Raw genomic sequence first — 18396 nt, forward strand, 5'->3', positions numbered from 1 at the left:
CTGCTCTCTCTTCCACTCTCCCTTATCTTCATCTTCATCTCTGTGAAGAACATCCAATTTAACTGGAGGGATAGAAGAATGAGGCATGATCATGCTTGTCTTCTCACCTCCTCCCTTCCCCATTATCAATTATGCTTCCTCTCCAGGGACTAACACCCCTGGAAAGCAAGCAACCCAGAGAGAGTCATGGAGCAACATTCAGCATTCATACTCTTGCAGTGCAAAGTTGGGTGCCAAGGGACTTCAGGGTTCTGAGGAACTCATGGATCCTTGACAAGTGGCAGATCTAACCCTAACCTCTTACACTGTCCATACTTTAACCCAACCTCCAAATATAGCCTAATGACTAAAAATAAATATGTAAACTTAGTTCATTTTTTTAAAAAGGATATGAGGGCAAAGGTAATATAAGGCTTGTTTAATTTTCTGAGGCTGTGTTGTAATGAAATGTATGAGTTTAATCAGTGATATAATTGCTTTCATGTTAACCATGTGAGTCTAATTTTATTTTTCTAATAGGAGTGCAGTTCACCTTTCACACCTTTCATTTGGAAGATCATCACGACTACTTACTAATCACAGAGAATGGCAGTTTCACTCAGCCGCTGGCACGCCTGACTGGCTCAGAACTTCCATCAGCAATCAACGCCGGTCTCTATGGAAATTTCAGGGCTCAGTTGCGCTTTATTTCTGACTTTTCAATATCATATGAAGGATTTAATATTACTTTCTCTGGTAAGGGAACAAAATGTACTGTTTGTATAAAGTGAGAAAAATTCACTATTCTGCTAGACCTGGCTTGGAGGCAGGGGTGAAAAGGAAAGACTCAAATGAGAAATGCATTGTCAAGCAACTTAAAAAAAAAAAAAGATTCAAATGAGAAATGCATTGTCAAGTAACTAAAAAAAAAACAGATTTCACAGTTGCTTTTGTTGTCATTTTATGTAATGAAATAAGTTCAGTTTGTCTATGGCAGTGGATGCTAAAGAAAATTAGAATCAACTGTAAAGAAGATTATTCAGTGGGAAAATCATGCTGCATCAGAGTAATTTCAAGTCTAATTTTAAGAAGTGTTATTCCAAATGAGCCCAGGAGGAAATTGGTCATGCTTTTAGGCCGCATACTTATTTTGGTTCATTTTGTGTGTCGGGCTCAGAGACATTTATTGCTCTTATAGGAATGGAAAGCGTGCATCTTGCAGACGCTATGAACATTTATGACAATGATATTTAAATTGTAGTGGAATTGCCTATTTACTTATATGAGCATTTATTCTGATAATTCATCTGAAAGTTAAATGGAGGCTCAAGTATAAATGCCTGCTCTGGAATAATAGAAAGGATGGGTGAGAAACAAAGCTTTAAGATATTTTGAAGTATAGTTTTGATTTTTTTCCCCCCTCTCAGAATATAATCTTGAACCTTGCGAAGATCCTGGGACTCCTCAATTTGGAAGCAGAATAGGATTTAACTTTGGAGTAGGAGACACTTTAACATTCTCTTGTTCGTCTGGATACCGCTTAGAAGGCGCTTCAGAGATTATCTGTCTCGGTGGTGGCCGACGTGTGTGGAGTGCGCCTCTGCCCAGGTGTGTGGGTACGTGGTCAGCTGCTTTCATTTGCTTGTATGTGTAGTCATTGTCCATGGAGTTGCAACTATACCGCATGGATAAGCATGGTAACATGTCTATTAGTTTTGAGACAATATATCCTTTGCATCTCCCATGTCTTCTCCACTTAATTTGTCAAATTTGGGGGTTCTATAAGAAGTCTAGTATCATCTCGATCGATCGACAGATAATTCGGTGTCCACATGTAGAAGAATACATTTCATTTTCAAATTTTAACAAGAAAATTCTGCACAGTAGTCCAGAACATAAGCTGATCTGCCAATTTTGCCTTTCTGGCAGGTTGGGCAGAAATGCTTCACATCTGTGGTTTCTTTACTGAAATCTCTGAAAGCAATGATTAGCAGTGGCATCAATAGGGTTTATGTCACCTAGTGGGGAAGGCCAGTGCATCAACCTCATGATGGACCTCCTCCCATGCAGTGGGCAAGGCAGTGCCCTGGGTGGCGGGCATGGTGATGCGGCATTGTCCCAATCCCGCTGGTTTTTTGGTTATAACTTTTGATGTAGAAGAGATATTTCAATGTGGCTTGTTTCATTGCATTCCGCATAAAATTACACATCAAATGATATGCAACATGATGGTATTATTCAAAAATACCAAGATTTTAACCATTTTGGCTAGTAGTGGTGTCACCCCTACCGTGTGTGGCCCGTACCCCCTAGCAACGCCACTGTTTATTACTGACTACTTAGCTAAGAGCCAAACTGCATGTTAAATTAAACATATAATTTGACGCCAGGCTTTTCTTTTTCTTTTACTTTTTTACACTTAAATACATGTCAAAATAAGTGAGGGATTAATATCAAAATTGTGGCAGAAGGGTGGAGAATTTACTATTTTTACCCTGTTGCATTTTTTATCTAGATCACCTCTGATGAATGGTATTTCCTTCAAGGTGGAAGCTGGCCTTGGCACCATCGGGAGCTTCTTCCAGGGGAAATATCAGTACTATGCAGTATTTTAAATCAGATGTGGAGTGAGGGTTAGGGTTGAAGCTGCAGTTCCCTTGCATGGTTTCAATCCTAATCTATGTCTCTTTCTTACTCTCAGTCACACAGACACAGACACACAGACACACAGACACAGACACACACATCCCATGGCTGTTAATTAACTTTGAGGGGAAAACACACTTGAATGAACAAACTACATATTTAATGTAAGAAGCCTTACACTTCTTAAGCTCTCTGATTACTCAAGCAAAGCATACCACGTTAGTCTGTCTGCCAGATAACTCTTGCATGTCTGTCATGGAACCTCTCTGTATTGCAAATGATTTTGGGAAAAATTATAGATTGCACACATAGGGTTTGTACAAGATGCTTGTCTGACCCACAGCAACCCACTGTTGCTTTGTGTGAATGAAGAGTGGGCCCTAGAACACGATCAATACTTGCTTCCTATTCAAGAAGCCCAGGCAAGCCAGAGTTCCTACACTGTGCTAGGACATTCACTTCTAATGTGTGTTGACATCCCTGATTGATTGCCTGCAGTTGTATTTCCAGAATTTTTCAGATTCCTAAGACCTTTGTGCAGTTTCTCTCATATTCATTCCTGCTGACAAGCTCTAGTCTAGTAATAGCTTATTAATTTTCAGATACTGACTGAAATCCAGGTAAGCTTTCATCCCATATACCTCCTTTCCTCATAATCAGGCTTCATTGCGGTACTGGGGATACTTCATTTTATCACTGAAGAACTTTTTTGATGTTCCTAGAATTTCTTTCTACTGTTGCTGGAGTCCTCCCTATTTTTTTTTTTTTTAGTTCATCCTGAGATTATCTGATTTATGCCAAGAATGCTACTATCCCTTCTTCCTTGGCTGAACCCCTTGGCAGTGGTGGAGGGAGATCTTACTTTTTACATGTGTTTCAGTTCCTACTTCTTCATAGTGTGAAATTTTAGGTACTCTTCACAGATGAAATTCCTTTGAAGAAGGATCCAATGGAGATGAATGGCATCTTTGCAGCAACATGTTTGTTTACACATGTACATGCTGAGAACATTGTATAGAGTGCCACAATCGGTTTCTCCAAATCCAAACCAGATCTTAGCACAACCATAATATGAAGTTCTGGTTCATTCATTGTGTTAGCATTCTTTTGCCCACATACATTAGCAGACTACATAAAAACCTAGAAAAGGGACTCTTCTTTACTTAAACAAAAGACCAATATATTCCTGAAGAGAGGAAAGAAAGAGCATGCAATCTTCTAAATTGAAGGCTCTTCCCCAAACATTTAATTTATTGAAATTATGGAAGGATGGAGAATGTCTATGTAATAAAATTGCATTTAAATACTAATAAAAATGTTGAAACTACGTAGATGGGGGTGCAATTGAGCAGGGGATGGCTATGGGAGGGGGTGGATCCAGTGGTGATGGCACATGCCTGATCCTACCCTCCATTTTTGCTGTCTCCCCACCCCTGTCCTTTAGACCTGTGCAAGTGAAATCTCTAACATGGGTCTGAGTTAGACCCATTGTGGGTCAGGAGGTTTTTGCAGGGGTAAGGGGATCACATATGTTGTTCCCGCTGGATTTAGGATTGGAGAGCTTCATTGGAACGTCAGAGGTGCAAAAACTCCATTCACATTTAAGAAGTACCTAACACCAAGTACAAGTGTTTAGATGAATTTCTCCTGCCTGCTTTGAATTAAAAGGAATAAACAAAAATAATTTATTGACCAAGTAACAGTAGGATGGGGCTAGGATTTTTATTTTTCAAAGATTAAAGTTGATCTATAACTCAAATGTTTACAAGGTGAAGGCACCTTGTTTGAGCAATATAATAAGCAAGATGTCAGTAACACCTTACCTTGGACTGGTGTTACTTCTTATAGAAATATTTGGCCTTCAACAACAATTTCTTATGCAGTAATAGTTTAAAAAAATAAGATATGTGACTAGAGGTCTCTCTGCAGATGCACCAATCGCCATTAACCATGCAGCTTTCCCTAACTAGATGAGAGAAGATCACCTTTCTTTGCTTTCCCTTTCATCTCATATCATCCATCGCCCATTGACTCATGATCCAAAAGGAATGAAAGTGCAGTCCATCTGCAGTCAAAGAATTGAAGACCTAGGCCAACGCATCCCCATTCAGATGTTAAGCATTCCTCCAACAACTTGTGTCCTTTGGATATTGCCCCTTGAGCCATACCTGCAGCCATACTCTGCAGGTACTCTGAGCCATACTTTGCCATGTCAGAGTTGCAGTGATGTTCTGTGCCTGCAGGTTGGCAGGATGGTTTAAATATTCTTCACCTGCAGACATGTGTGTGATCATTCTACTACTTTGTAAGAAGAAATGTAGCATTGTTTCTCATGCTTAAAGGACTGCAATGTGGGTAAGGCAACTACGGCTTTAAGGATACAAATAGGACCAGGAACCTCCCTTCCAAGGAATACATGGCTGGTTTACATTTACAGTGCCTCCCTCCCACAAGCCCATTGTCAATCTGTAGGTGCATTACTGGACCAGATGTCCACAGCACTCTCATAGAACAGCTTGTTGGAAGATCTAGGGCCAGGGTGGTGTAGTGGTTTGGGAGGTAGACCTGGAAGACCCAGGTTCAAATCCCCTCTCAGCCACGAAGCTTCCTGGGTGACCACTTTCTCTCAGCTTCACCTACCTGACAGGGTTGTTTGAGAATAAATGGAGGGGAGCAGCTGTGTACACCGCCCTGAGCTCTTTGGAGGAAGGGTGGTATAAAAAAAACGTGCAAAATAGAGGGAGAACTGCATGTGGTCACTGCAATTTGCAGGATCACAAGAACCCAAAACAGGATTGTCACTGCTATGCAGATTATGGTGACCATATATGCAGCCCCCTCGCATAGGTGGTAATTGGAAATTGTACTTCCATATTATCTCCACCCAGCAGCAGGTGTCACATGTTCCTGGTTACTTGTCTGGGAACTGCTATACATGTTAAACAGCCCTCATGGAGGACGGAAAAGATGTGGTAACAATATGTAATCCAGTTAAGAAGGGTTATTCAAGTTATTGCACCTAGATGACTATAATGCTTTGTGATATTATACATAATGAGAAAAGGGGGAGAGGGTTGAAATATTAGTTTCACATTTTCATGTGCAACATGTCCTCATTTACACTAGGATCCTTTATTTTATTTTTTTTGAAGCACAGTACCCCTCCGTAAATGTGTTCAGCAGTGTGATCCATGATTAAAGTGGATTGTGAATGTCAGCAGAACATCCAAATGTACTACTTGTACCTCAATTTAGTGAAAAATATGGACAAAATGTCATTGTGACACACTGTGCCTCTTCATTCATTCACACATTTTTATAGTAGGTTATTAGAAGTTGGTGCACAGTATTTTATTTTCTGCCTCCCTTCCTCAACTGCTTTGTTATATTGTAATATAACTCATTTGGGTTTTATGGAGTATTCAAAACCTTCCTTCAACCTTAACAGAGTTTCAGTTTGTAAGTGGTTTCCCTCTAATTATTTTATTACTTTTATTTCATTGATCAGTTTTGAATAACTCTTTCCCATCATTATTTATGCTGTTCATCACTGCTTAATTTTATTGAGTTCGAACTGGAGGCTCTCCTTTCTAAAACTGTATAAGTACTTGTATCTCCCAAGATATCATTGTTTTTGTTTTGTTTGTTTTCAGAAATGTATTAAGAACAAACAAACAATAGAAGTGCAACTAACAGGGAAGCGAAAGTACCTGGAAATTTTGTTTCAAGAACAAATTTGAGGATTCCTGTTGTTAATCATTAATCATTAATCTGCCATTAAAAATAATAAACAACCATTGTAACAATAAGTTTGCAATAGTATTCTACATCATATTGATTATGACTAGAAAGGCAGTGATATATAAATAGGAAGGGTGTTCATGTATATCTGTGAAGATGGTCTAGTAGATCAGTCAAACATTTATTTTTAAACCAATCTCGAGTTAGACACAAATATTAATGATGTGACATTAGATTGCATTTAAACTCCCACATTTACCGCAACTGAAATAGTTTATGGTCTGTATTGAGCTATACCTCAAATTCTGTTTTACCTACAGCTGAATGTGGAGCCTCTGCAACAAATAATGAAGGAATTTTGCTGTCCCCCAATTACCCACTCAACTATGAGAACAACCATGAATGTATTTACAGCATTCAAGTGCAAGCTGGGAAGGGAATCAATATTTCTGCCAGAACATTTCATTTAGCACAAGGAGATGTTCTTAAGGTATGTTGCAATTTTGGGGTACATTATCTCAAAACATCTGGCATACATCAGTTTACTACAATGCAGTTTGAGGAGCTATGCATTTTACCCTCACAGCTACATATAATTGTATTTATAGTGCAGGAAGCATGCAGGAAGTTAGTAGGAAGGAAAACATTAGCATGCAGGAAGCATCCGGCTGGTGTCTTCTTTGGGAGTGCAAGGGTAAATAGAATGCCAGAAGCAGAGGAGTGGCAGCAAGCTGCAAGTATCTGGTCAGACCCCTGAGGCATCTGGTGGGCCACTGTGAGATACAGGAAGCTGGACTAGATGGACCCTGGGCTTCATCCATCAGGGCTCTTCTTATAGTCTCATGTTCTTAGTATTGGGCAGATATCCCCCTGCCCAAAACTTTCTATTTCATCTGTGTCCAGTGTTATGATCTGAAAATAGTATACCCCTGTAGTCAGAAGCAGAGCTTTCCTGATTATCTTGATTTTTAAATAATATGCCCTGTTGGTTTTTAGCTATTCACTTCCTCTAGCACAGTGGTTCCCAACCTGGGGTATGTGTACCCCCAAGGGTATTTGCCAGGACCTTTAGGGGTACTTGAAAAAGAATTGAATAATGTGGGAAAAGGCAAGTATCTATTAAAATATCTTGCAAGGCTGGCAAGGCAGGAAGGAAGGCAGCTAGCTGGCAGTGAAAACCTCACCAGCTGCTAGTTTCTGGTCATCAATTCATGTATTATCAGATATGGATCAGTAGTTGAAAACATACATTTGAAATAACAGCAACTACAGTAATTACAAACATTTTACTAATATGAGAAGTACAGTTTATGGAAATAGGCTGCCAAGGGGTAGAAGTGGAAAAAATGCTGGGAACCACTGCTCTAGCAGAATGTAACACATCCAATATTAGAAGATATCCAGAATAGGGACTATAAGAGATATAGGCATATAGAAAAAGGTTCAATTGTGAAGAAACTGAATAACTAAAAAGCTGCCGTTCACTGAGCTATTTTTTTGTCCAGTTAACCCACTCCACTCTGATTGGAAGAAGCTATCCAGCTTATATGTATTTTCTGGCTTTAGTTAAAAGAATGAGATTCTTTTCACTAGAGAGGTCAGTGAACCAGAATTATCGTACATACAATGTCTGTCCTCCTACCACTGAGCTATAGCTTCTTACCAGTAGAACAGGCTATGTGTAAAGTAAATGTGTAAAGAGAAAAAAAAAACTGAATAGCAAATGGACATTCCAAAGGATTTAGATAATCATTAATGGAAAAACAATTCATTCAGATGTCTTGTGTAGCTTTCTATTGACTGGTGGCACAGGTCCTGTCCTTTAGTAATACACAGTATTTGGAGCAGTTGTTGTAGGTACACAGAGTCCTTTGTGACAGCGGGCTGCCAACAGAGTTTCAGGGCCCTTTCCAGTGCTGTCTACACCCGTTGGAGCAGTTGAGGCAGCTGTGGGGGCAGGGAGGGGTAAAAGGGGCCGGGAGTGGGCATGATGGGGTAGGGAGGCTGCAGAAGGAAGTGGATCTGGCACTGAAGGTATGCACTGAATCCTATCCCTATCAGCAGTGGCCTCCCATCCTCTTTCTGTCCTTGCACTAGTGAAGTAAGATGAGACCCATTGCAGGTCAAGGGTTTATGCAGGAGTAAGGGGATTTAGGGCCTGTTCCAGAGCCTGGCATGACAGCTTGCTGCTGGCAAGTACTGTCACAAATGTGCATGTTTGCAAGCCTTACCACAGGTCCAGCACTGGAATTAGCCCAGTGCGAGCCCATGCTGGGCCAGCATTCTGCCACCCGGCGCTCATTTGGACCACAGGGCAGTGGAAGGTTGAGTAGGGGCATGGGGTGAGTCATTCCAGGGCAGGGAGGAGGTGGGGGAGGGAGGGGGCAGGACCGGCAGAGCTTAACTCCACCGAATCCTGAATCCTGTGTCAGGCTGCATGGCCTGACATGAGACTCCTTGATTCTGCACCTACACAAGACACACCACAGAATCTAGTCGCCCCATTGCAGGGCTACTTTCCTTACCCAGGGGAAGGGGACGAATGCCCTCTTCCTCCAAGGACCTGCCACGGGCTGCCTGGCACGCGTTGGATGCTGCAGTACCAATTTTGGCACCACCACAGCCTCATGCGCCAGGCAGCTCAGGATAGGGCTGGTCATCCTCTATCCCTGCTGAAGCCTCCCGATCCACTCCCCCACCCCCTCCATGATACAACATGTCCATTTTTGGCATGGCTTCACCAGCAGGTGGGAGGATAGGGTTGGGTTCTTCGTTTACTTGGGTTGAGAGAGTGCTGGAGGGTTCTGCTGTTTTGTAATACAGGTTGAGACTAATTATTCACGTGGGTTCCGTTCCAAGCACTCACCTGGATGGCAAAAAATGCACTATAGCAAATCAATTTAAAAAACAAAGTTTCTTTACTCAGGTGATTTAAAAACAGCCTTGCTGACCTTTGTGATGTAAGATAAGAGTCCTTAACAAGACAATCCATCAATCAGTCCTCCTCCAAGAGTTTACAAAGAGCTGAGAGCTTACACTCAGCCCCTCCCTTCTCCAATGCAAAGGGATTACCTTTCTTTCACATGCTCAGGGGGAAGGGAGGGGTCCACTGGGGAGAGAAGGATTGATGGATTGTCAGCCAGCTGCCCCCCCTCTCTCATTAAGGAGGCTATTGTTATAGGACTCTTCAGTTTTTTAAACTGATTTTAAAGGGATGCATTTTTCCCCTTCTCCAGGGATCAGCACATTCCTTCTCATTTGCAGTGGCCATTCGTGTTGGGTCAAATCTTTGTATAAAAAATCCGCGTATAAATAGGCTGGACCTGTATCTGTTTATTTGCAATAGCTGAGCAGGGGGAGCAGGCAGCCAACCAGACATATGGTAGTTCCTTTTTGCTAGCTAGCTCCCAACATTCTGATCTTTCCCTTTCTCTGGCCAAATACAACCCGCCAAAATGTTTCGTGTCCTGTCCAGACATGTGGAGTGCATAACTTGCATTTCTGGATGACATTGGGTCAAACTGCTAATCAACTGCCATCTAATCAACATTCATTGTTAATGACCAAGCCACTCAATAGGGCTGTTTAGCTGGCTAACATTTTCATGAAAACTTCATAGTGTCAGTGTTCCTTGCCCAGAATTTATTTGCATTGGAATGCAATTTCCCACATGCACACACATACACCCCCCCATCTTGCTTTGTTTTATTTCTTCAGCTTTACCTATGCAGTGTTTTGCTTCAGTTTTACAGCAACTGTTACCCTGCACATGCCCGATCTCGTCTGATCTTGGAAGCTAAGCAGGGTCAGGCCTGGTTAGTACTTGGATGGGAGACCGCCTGGGAATACTGGGTACTGTAGGCTTATACCATAGTCTTTCGAGACTGACGGTTACCAACCACTCTGAATATTCATTTGCCAACAAGCATATGCTATTGAGAGGGCAAATCTAACCCCTGGCTCAGAGTGTTGCAAACATGCCATAAAGCACATTTGCGACTACTTGTGAGCCAGCAGCGCCAGCTCAAAGGCCTGTGCTGGCCCATTGGTGCTGCATCCAAGAGCAGTACTGGCTGGAGCAGGTAATGTTGGGCCAGCTGGTGCAGAGGCGTGGGGAGGGAGGCGGGGAGGGAGTGTTTCTGGGCTGAGGCAGGGCAGACTGGGCCCAGGAGGGGTAAGATTCGTAGAGCAGTCCTTCACCTTGTCCTAGTCCTCCTGTTATCCTGCCCAGCATTACACCGGGCTTCCTGGATTTGGCCAGCTAAATAGCCGGCATGGATCCAAGATACCCCATAGAGGGCTTTACTTGGGGTAAGGGGAAATATTTTTTTCTTGGAGACCTCTAGCCATCTTCTAACCTGTGCTGGATCCTGTGCAGGCCATGCAACCTGGCTCTGCCAGAACAGGTTAGAATTGGGCTGTAAGTTCCCCAAAGTAAGTCTTTTTCAATTAGGATTCCCTTTAAAAATATTTCAGAAACAGTTTACTTTCTGACTGCATCTAAAGTCTAGACCTTACCATTATTTCAAATGGCTTTATTTTTAAATTAAACCTAGCAGACAATTCACTTTTTGCTTCTTTTAGCTAATTTCTTGTCATTGATAAGCTATAAAGTAATTTCAGAGGACATAATCTTCACCTCTCACTTTCTTCAGCCATATAGCCTCTATTTTTCACATGACCACTCCACATTTCAATAGACCTTGATGTGGATACTAAACTATATTTAGGAAATGACTGTACTTTGAGACCGAGTTTAGTCTTGCTCAGATCTAGGCCAGAGGCCACCATTAAGTCAAATGCTTGCAACGGTTTGTTCAATTGTTATTTCAGTAAAATAACTGAGAACAGTCTAACCGGTTAAAATTAATGTCAAGTCACAAAAACAATATTCAGAATTTATTGTGTGATACGAACACCCTATCCTTGCTTATGAAGAGGAATGAGGAGTGTATGAACCTGAAAACTTGTGTGCTAAACAAGTGGTTTTATCATGGTTAGCATCACATTTGAACTCTCCCTATGGGTGAGAAATGCAAAACTCATCACTGGGGATGGCTGGTCCTGTGATGAATGCAAAATTTCTTCTTTATTATTATTATTATTATTTTTTCTACTTTTTAGTTATTTTATTATATTTATTATATTTTAGTTTTGTTATATGCCCTGCAGCTTTTCTAAAGCATGTGTCAGATACAAATGGCAGAAACCTAAATAGGTATGTAAGTCAAATCTGAATGTGCTCTTTGATAGAGCTAGCAAATAGCAGCACCAGACAGAGAGGACTTTCATAACAAAATCAGTGTTTCCTAAACCATCATTAAGGGAATCACTGAGCTCAATGGGATGCATGAGGGACAGGGACAGGGTGTCATGGGGATGACAAAATGGGATGGGGGGAAGAATGGAGAAGTTTCTGGGTGGGCAGAGGGGTGAGCTGGAGGCAAGAGAGCAAGGGGTGAATTTTGGCAGCAGTGGCATGCGTCAGATCCTAACCCTATTCCCTGTTCCTCTCCATTACACTCCTCGGACTTGCACCAGCAAAATAGCTGGTGCAGATCCAAAGAAATGCAAGAAAACTCACCAGGTAAGTATATATAGGATTGCAGCCATGGTTTATTTTTAGCAAAGAGTAGGTTAGGATAGCAGCCAATCCTTAGTAGCAGTGCACATGCTTTGCATGCATGCATCATGTTTCAGGTTCCGTTTAGAGCATTTGTATAGTTAATAAATTTACATCTAGCACTTCAGACTTCTTAAGGTGGCACAGAAAAATTAGAAATACACAAAAAATAACAGCATAATATGTTGTCTAAAAAAGAAATTTAGCAAAAACAGCAACAACAAAAATGAACAAAGCAAGGAACCTACTGAGGTCAATGGGCGCTCTTGGCTAGGCATTCTGTTCCAACCGTGGCCAATGTAACTTCCAAGAAGCCTGCAAGCCAGGCATGAGAATAGCTGTTCTCCCTGATTTTCCATGATCAGGTTTCTAGGATTGTGGATCCGATTGTTCATCTCAGCCTTTAAATATGGAGATCTCATTATTTTTCATTACTTTTATTTCATTACTTAAATATGGAGATTTCATTACCATTGACAGATGATGATGATTTTCTAAGGTTACCTAGTACCTGGGAAACTACCTAGCTAGGAGGACCCTTCAGAACAAAACCTATGCCTGTAAGTCTTCATAGAAAGGGATTGCTTGTTGAGTTTCACCAACACAAGACAGAGTTGGGCTAAGAAAGAGGCTGACAGTCTGCCATGCCAACCCCTGGACTAGAGGTAGAGAGACAGGCAGAAGGAAGTGGGGGCACCTGTGCCTGATCATTTTCTTCTTGGTCTCCTCCTCAGGTTAGAAGGACTACTGGTTCAAGTGCAGACGTAATTGTTGGTTGGCAACCTTCAGTCTTGAAAGACTATGGTATAAGCCTACAGCACCCGGTATTCCCAGGCGGTCTCCCATCCAAGTACTAACCAGGCCTGACCCTGCTTAGCTTCCGAGATCAGACGAGATCAGGCATGTGCAGGGTAACAGTTGCTGCTGTAGATGTAATTGTTATTAATGATTTTAAGAATTAGATAACACACCCCACATTAATTCAAATGCAGTTCAGTTCCCAAGTAGAACTTAAGATCTGAATCTGGCTCAAATTGCATCTGAAATGTTTCCTTTATACTAGCATCATTTCAAGATTACCTCCAAAAAAGAGAGTGAGGGAACTCGTTTAGAAAGATGGAAAGTAAAAATATATACATAGCATTTGCTTCCAATTTACACGTAGCTTAAATTATCCTTCTGACGTACAACTCCAATTATTCTGTTTATTCCATTGTGAACTTTTTTATACTACTGATATCAATGTGTTATTTTTTTTTAGCAAGATCATGCAAAGATTGCTTTCATATTCATATCTGGAAAGAGATTTCATTTTTACATGCCACTTCTGGTGGCGTGACTGGTGCAGAAATGGATATGCCAAATAATTGGTAGTACATATGTGCAAATGTCACTACTGGTAATGGCAAAGTAAACACAGATGTTTAACAACTCTGCTGTATACTACAATGAAAGATATGCCCCTAGCTATAGTCACACTTTCCCTTCTTTAAAATCCATAGGAAACTGGCTCAGTTTGAAAAGAGCCAGTTTATGTTTATAAGACAACACTCTCTGTTAGCAAAAACAAGGAGATTGAGCAGACCCAAACTGTCCCATAATTGAAATACGGAACCTCGTGTTCCTTTCCTAGGTTATAACTCTTTAATTTGTCCAAGGCCAATTTGTTTTACAGATATATGATGGACGGGATAATACAGTACACATGCTGGGGGCATTTACCGGAGCTTCACTGCGAGGACTGACACTGAGTAGTACTTCAAATCATCTTTGGCTTGAATTTAATTCGGATTCGGAGGGAACCGATGAAGGCTTTCAACTTGTTTATACCAGTATGTATTTTGGGAAGTAGAGCAACAAAAGAACAAGTCATTTATTTACTTTGATACAATAATTTTTACTGAAATTTTAGAAGCATACTAAGCAGAGTCATAGCACGGCTAAGATCATTTAACAAGGGCTTAAAAAAAGACAGATAATTTATTCTATGTGTGTGATGAGTAGATTTTATAATTACATTGTAGTAAACTTGGTTATGACACAGTTTTGAAGCAAAAGTTATTATCTTTCCACATTTTAATATAATGTTTATTCTGAGTTATTGAAAATTGTGATTACATGTTATACAACCAGCAATTGTTAGCAAAATGTTGTCAGATTAAATGGTAATGATCTTTTGAAATGTGGAGAGGGGAAAAAAAATGTTGGTGTTGATCTTCTGATGCATTACATAGAATCATAAGTGTTAAGAGTTTGAAGGGATGTTGAAGGTCATCTAGTCCAACTCCCTACTCAGGACAGGTGACTGCTACTAGCACATGATCACCCATCAACTGCTTTATAACACACACACACACACACACACACACACACACACACTTCAATGGGGAGGAGCCAACAACTGCAGACTGTTCCAGTACCAGACAGGTCTTACAGTTAAGAAATTCTTCCTCACATCTAGCCTAAACCTGCTCCCCTATATTTTCAACCTACTGGTTCTAGTCCTGCCATCAGGAACCACAGAAAGCAAGCCCTTCTTCCTTCATCTGTGTGTCAGCTCTTCAAATGTTTGAAAACAATTATCAGGTCTCCCCTATAGTCTTCTCCAAGCTAAGCATACTTAGGTCTTTTAACCTTGCCTCATAGATATTGGTTTCTAGACCCCTTACCATCTTACAGTGCAATCCTATGCATGTTTACTCAGAACTCCCATTGTTTTCAATGGAGCTTACTCCAAGGTGCAAAAGAAATGGAATGCAAGAATGGAATGGAATGAAAAAGGTGCAAAAGAGAGCGACTAAGATGATTACTGGGCTGGGGCACCTTCCTTATGAGGAAAGGCTACGGCATTTGGGCCTCTTCAGGCTAGAAAAGAGACGCCTGAGGGGGGACATGATTGAGACATACAGAATTATGCATGGGAAGGATAAAGTGGATAGAGAGATGCTCTTTACACTCTCACATAACACCAGAACCAGGGGACATCCACTAAAATTGAGTGTTGGGAGAGTTAGGACAGACAAAATAAAATATTTCTTTACTAATCGTGTGGTCGGTCTGTGGAACTCCTTGCTGCAGGATGTGGTGACGGCATCTGGCCTGGATGCCTTTAAAAGGGGATTAGACAAGTTTTCTGGAGGAAAAATTTATTATGGGTTACAAGCCATGATGTGTATGTGCAACCTCATGATTTTAGAAATGGGCTATGTCAGAATGCTAGTGCAAGGGGGGGCACTAGGATGAGGTCTCTTGTTATCTGGTGTGCTCCCTGGGGCATTTGGTGGCTGCTGTGAGATACAGGAAGCTGGCCTAAATGGGCCTATGGCCTGATCTAGTGGGACTGTTCTTATGTTGTTACATTCTTAAGGAAAGTGCATATAGAATTGCAGCCACAATTGCCCTTCTCTGAATCCACTCCAATGTTCTTCTTATGGTGTCTAAAACTAGATTCAGTATGCCAAGTGAGGGATGACTAGTGCAGTAGTAGAACTATTACTTCTCATGATGTGCATTCTGTGCATCTGAAATCCAGTTCACAGTAATACATGTACTTCTTTTGCAGCCACATCTCATTGTTAGCTCATGTTCAGCTCGTGTTCCAATAACAGCCCAATCCTATTGGGCACAAATGCTGATGGAACAAACATTCTGCCAGCAGCTGTTGCCATATAGCAGTTGCAAAAGGGTCTCCACCAGTGCACAAAGCTACGTGCTGTGAAAGTGCTGGTGGGGAGGCCACAGTGGCCTCACACATAGCTATGGTGACACAGGTTGGACAGCAGGGGAGGCAAAGCAGGGAGGACAGTGGAAGTGGGTGGTGATGGGGGCAGGGAGGAGAGCTTCAATGAGGCTTGTGTCTGGGAAAAGGGTGGGTTTGACAGCATTGACCATGGGGGATGACAACTGTAAAACACCTTCTTCTTTTAAACACATGCTTCTGCCAAGTTAGATTCCCCCCAACCTGTACTTTTATCTCCTGGCAGGCACCTAGCATCAAGTGCACGTATGCAAATTTGTGTCACCTGCATGCCTTAAATCAAAACGAAATAAACAGAGATAAAATATTGATCAATTAACAGGACGAATTCATTAAACAAAGACTCTGGCCAAACATAGTTGCTGCAAATCAACAAACAGACAATCTGATAGATAGTTTCCATGCATGGATTGTGTTGCTAGATGTGATCTATATGTGCAAAATAGTGGAGTAGAAGACCTTGCATCCAGTTCTGTGGTTCTGATGGCTTGCTGATTCTTTCTGTATTGGTTCCATGGGTATGTGAAAGATGTTGGCAGGATTAGATTTGATAAAATTACAGGCATGTCCTGGTATCGACAACAGAACATCTGGAACAGAACCAATGGAATGGAACCCCCGGCAGTTACCTGAAACCGTGGATTCCGCACCCCTGTCCTCTGGAGGCAAGGGAATCTGTTTTCCCATCCTCTTCAGAGGCTTTTCTGAGCCCCACAGAGGCCATGTGTTTCCGCCTATGACCTCTGCAGGCTTCAGAATACCTGTGGCAAATACCTACAGAATACAGAGGAAAAATGGTCATTTCTAGTTTTTGGCAAAACCAGAAGTGATGTTTTTCAGACTTTATAGGGCATTATGAAGGCCAGGGAAGCCCTTCATCTTCAGAGGGTGCGGGGATGGTGCAGGGAGCCTTCCCACATCCACGAATAAGTGAGTCCACAGATATGGGATCCGTGAATATGGGGGACTCTGATTGCCTATTCCTAGGGCATTGAATCCAGAACCCACCTCTGCTCTTCTAATTGCTGATCATCGTTGTCAACACTGACAATACCAGCCCTCTGTTCATCAGATAATTATGTGCAGCAAGTTTGACAGCATCCTTTTGTTGCATATTAGGATGTCTAGATTGAGCCACCGTTTAATAAAAATACTTCGCATTTTTATAACAATTTTACATGAAATCTCTTCACCTTTGATGTCAGATTTATGACAATCTTGATGTAATATTTATGACAACTCTGTTAAGGTTCAATATTATTAACTCCATATTACAGATTGAAAACTGAGGCTGAGAAAGAATTGCTTGCCCAGGGCCACTTAGTGAGGGCATGGCAGAGGCTAGATTCAGGCTAGATGGGGAAGTTCTCATTTGCAGCTCCGTTTCTTAGTTACTATACTACACCAATTCTCAGTTTACAAACTACAGCCCTATCCTTCATACAGAAGAGTTTACAACAACAGAACAGTGTTGTATGCTCTATTAGCAACCATTTTGCACTATAACTGCGCCACCAGACCCCACTGCACCGACTGGACTAGGTAAGGCAGTGTTGGGGAAGAGGCTGTGGGCAGGGAGAGGGGAGGAGTGAAGGGCGGGGTGAATCCTTCTTCAATAGGACCAAGAATCTTTTTCCTCTCTTGTGAATATTTGGTACTATAATGCCACATACATGATATGTTTCAGTTTAATCAGCCTAGCTAGAATGTGACTTCTGAATTGCAAGCCATGCTCTTCAGTCAAAAGCAGTTTTGCTAACACTGCTGATTTTGCTTTTTTACAGGTTTTGAGCTTTCTCATTGTGAGGATCCAGGTGTGCCACAATTTGGATACAAGATAAGCGATCAAGGCCATTTCGCTGGCAGCACCATCATATATGGATGCAATCCAGGTTACACGCTCCATGGAAGTAGCCTTCTAAAGTGTATGACAGGAGAAAGAAGGGCTTGGGATTATCCTCTGCCATCTTGTATCGGTAGTAGATTTTTTTTATAGTTTGAATGAACGTATTCCACTTTTTAAAGAAAATTGGAAATTTAGTTACTAGTTTGTCAAGTGATTTATTACTTACATTTGTGCAACCAGGAACAGAATATATTTATTTATTTATTTATTCAGCTATTTATATATCACCTTTCTTTGGTCGTCAGATTTCTCTTCAGACTTTAATCCTAGGCAGTTTACATAGGCAGGCTGTTCTAAACCCCCGTAGGGATTTTTACAATTGAATAGTTCTAGGCTTTCATAGAACTCCTCCTTCCAGCTGAATTCCTTCCCAGTCTGGCCTCTCTCTGGCCCTTCGCCTCCCACGCTCCACTTGACAGCAACTCCTCTCTGCCACCAAGGGTCAGCTCATCAGTATATCAGCATGTCATCAGTTCTCGGGTACTTCTGGTTGTTTTGAACTGGCAGCCTCAGATCTTCAGGCATACAAGGCGGCAGCTCTACCAACTGAGCCAGACCAGCCACAGATCTTCCTCATGAATATTGCCTTCTGCCAGTCCCCAGATATCTCACAAGATGTTGTGAGTCAGCATCTGTAGGCATACCTTGCACTTGAATTTAGATGTGCAGGCTAGCAGATACCTTCCCCATATTTTACTAATGCCATTCATAATATATTGTGTAATATATGTAGCATGTGCTAAG

The 18396-nt window shown here is 41.6% G+C and overlaps 1 protein-coding gene and 2 pseudogenes across 1 annotated transcript in view; 2 read left to right on the top strand and 1 right to left on the bottom strand.

Annotated features, from left to right (window-relative positions):
• CSMD3 (CUB and Sushi multiple domains 3) overlaps positions 1–18396 on the top strand; it is a 710986-nt gene that overhangs the window by 467462 nt on the left and 225128 nt on the right. The window contains exons 22-26 of the mRNA XM_066624387.1: positions 520–735; positions 1407–1595; positions 6687–6856; positions 13665–13821; positions 17531–17722. Of these exons, the coding sequence (XP_066480484.1) occupies positions 520–735; positions 1407–1595; positions 6687–6856; positions 13665–13821; positions 17531–17722 (924 nt within the window). The remainder of the gene's footprint in view (positions 1–519; positions 736–1406; positions 1596–6686; positions 6857–13664; positions 13822–17530; positions 17723–18396) is intronic.
• On the top strand, positions 10111–10230 carry LOC136650561 (5S ribosomal RNA; annotated as a pseudogene).
• LOC136650353 (5S ribosomal RNA) lies at positions 12799–12921 on the bottom strand (annotated as a pseudogene).

The sequence above is a fragment of the Tiliqua scincoides genome, chromosome 4, assembly GCF_035046505.1.
Source record: "Tiliqua scincoides isolate rTilSci1 chromosome 4, rTilSci1.hap2, whole genome shotgun sequence".
Classification (NCBI taxonomy): Eukaryota; Metazoa; Chordata; class Lepidosauria; order Squamata; family Scincidae; genus Tiliqua; species Tiliqua scincoides.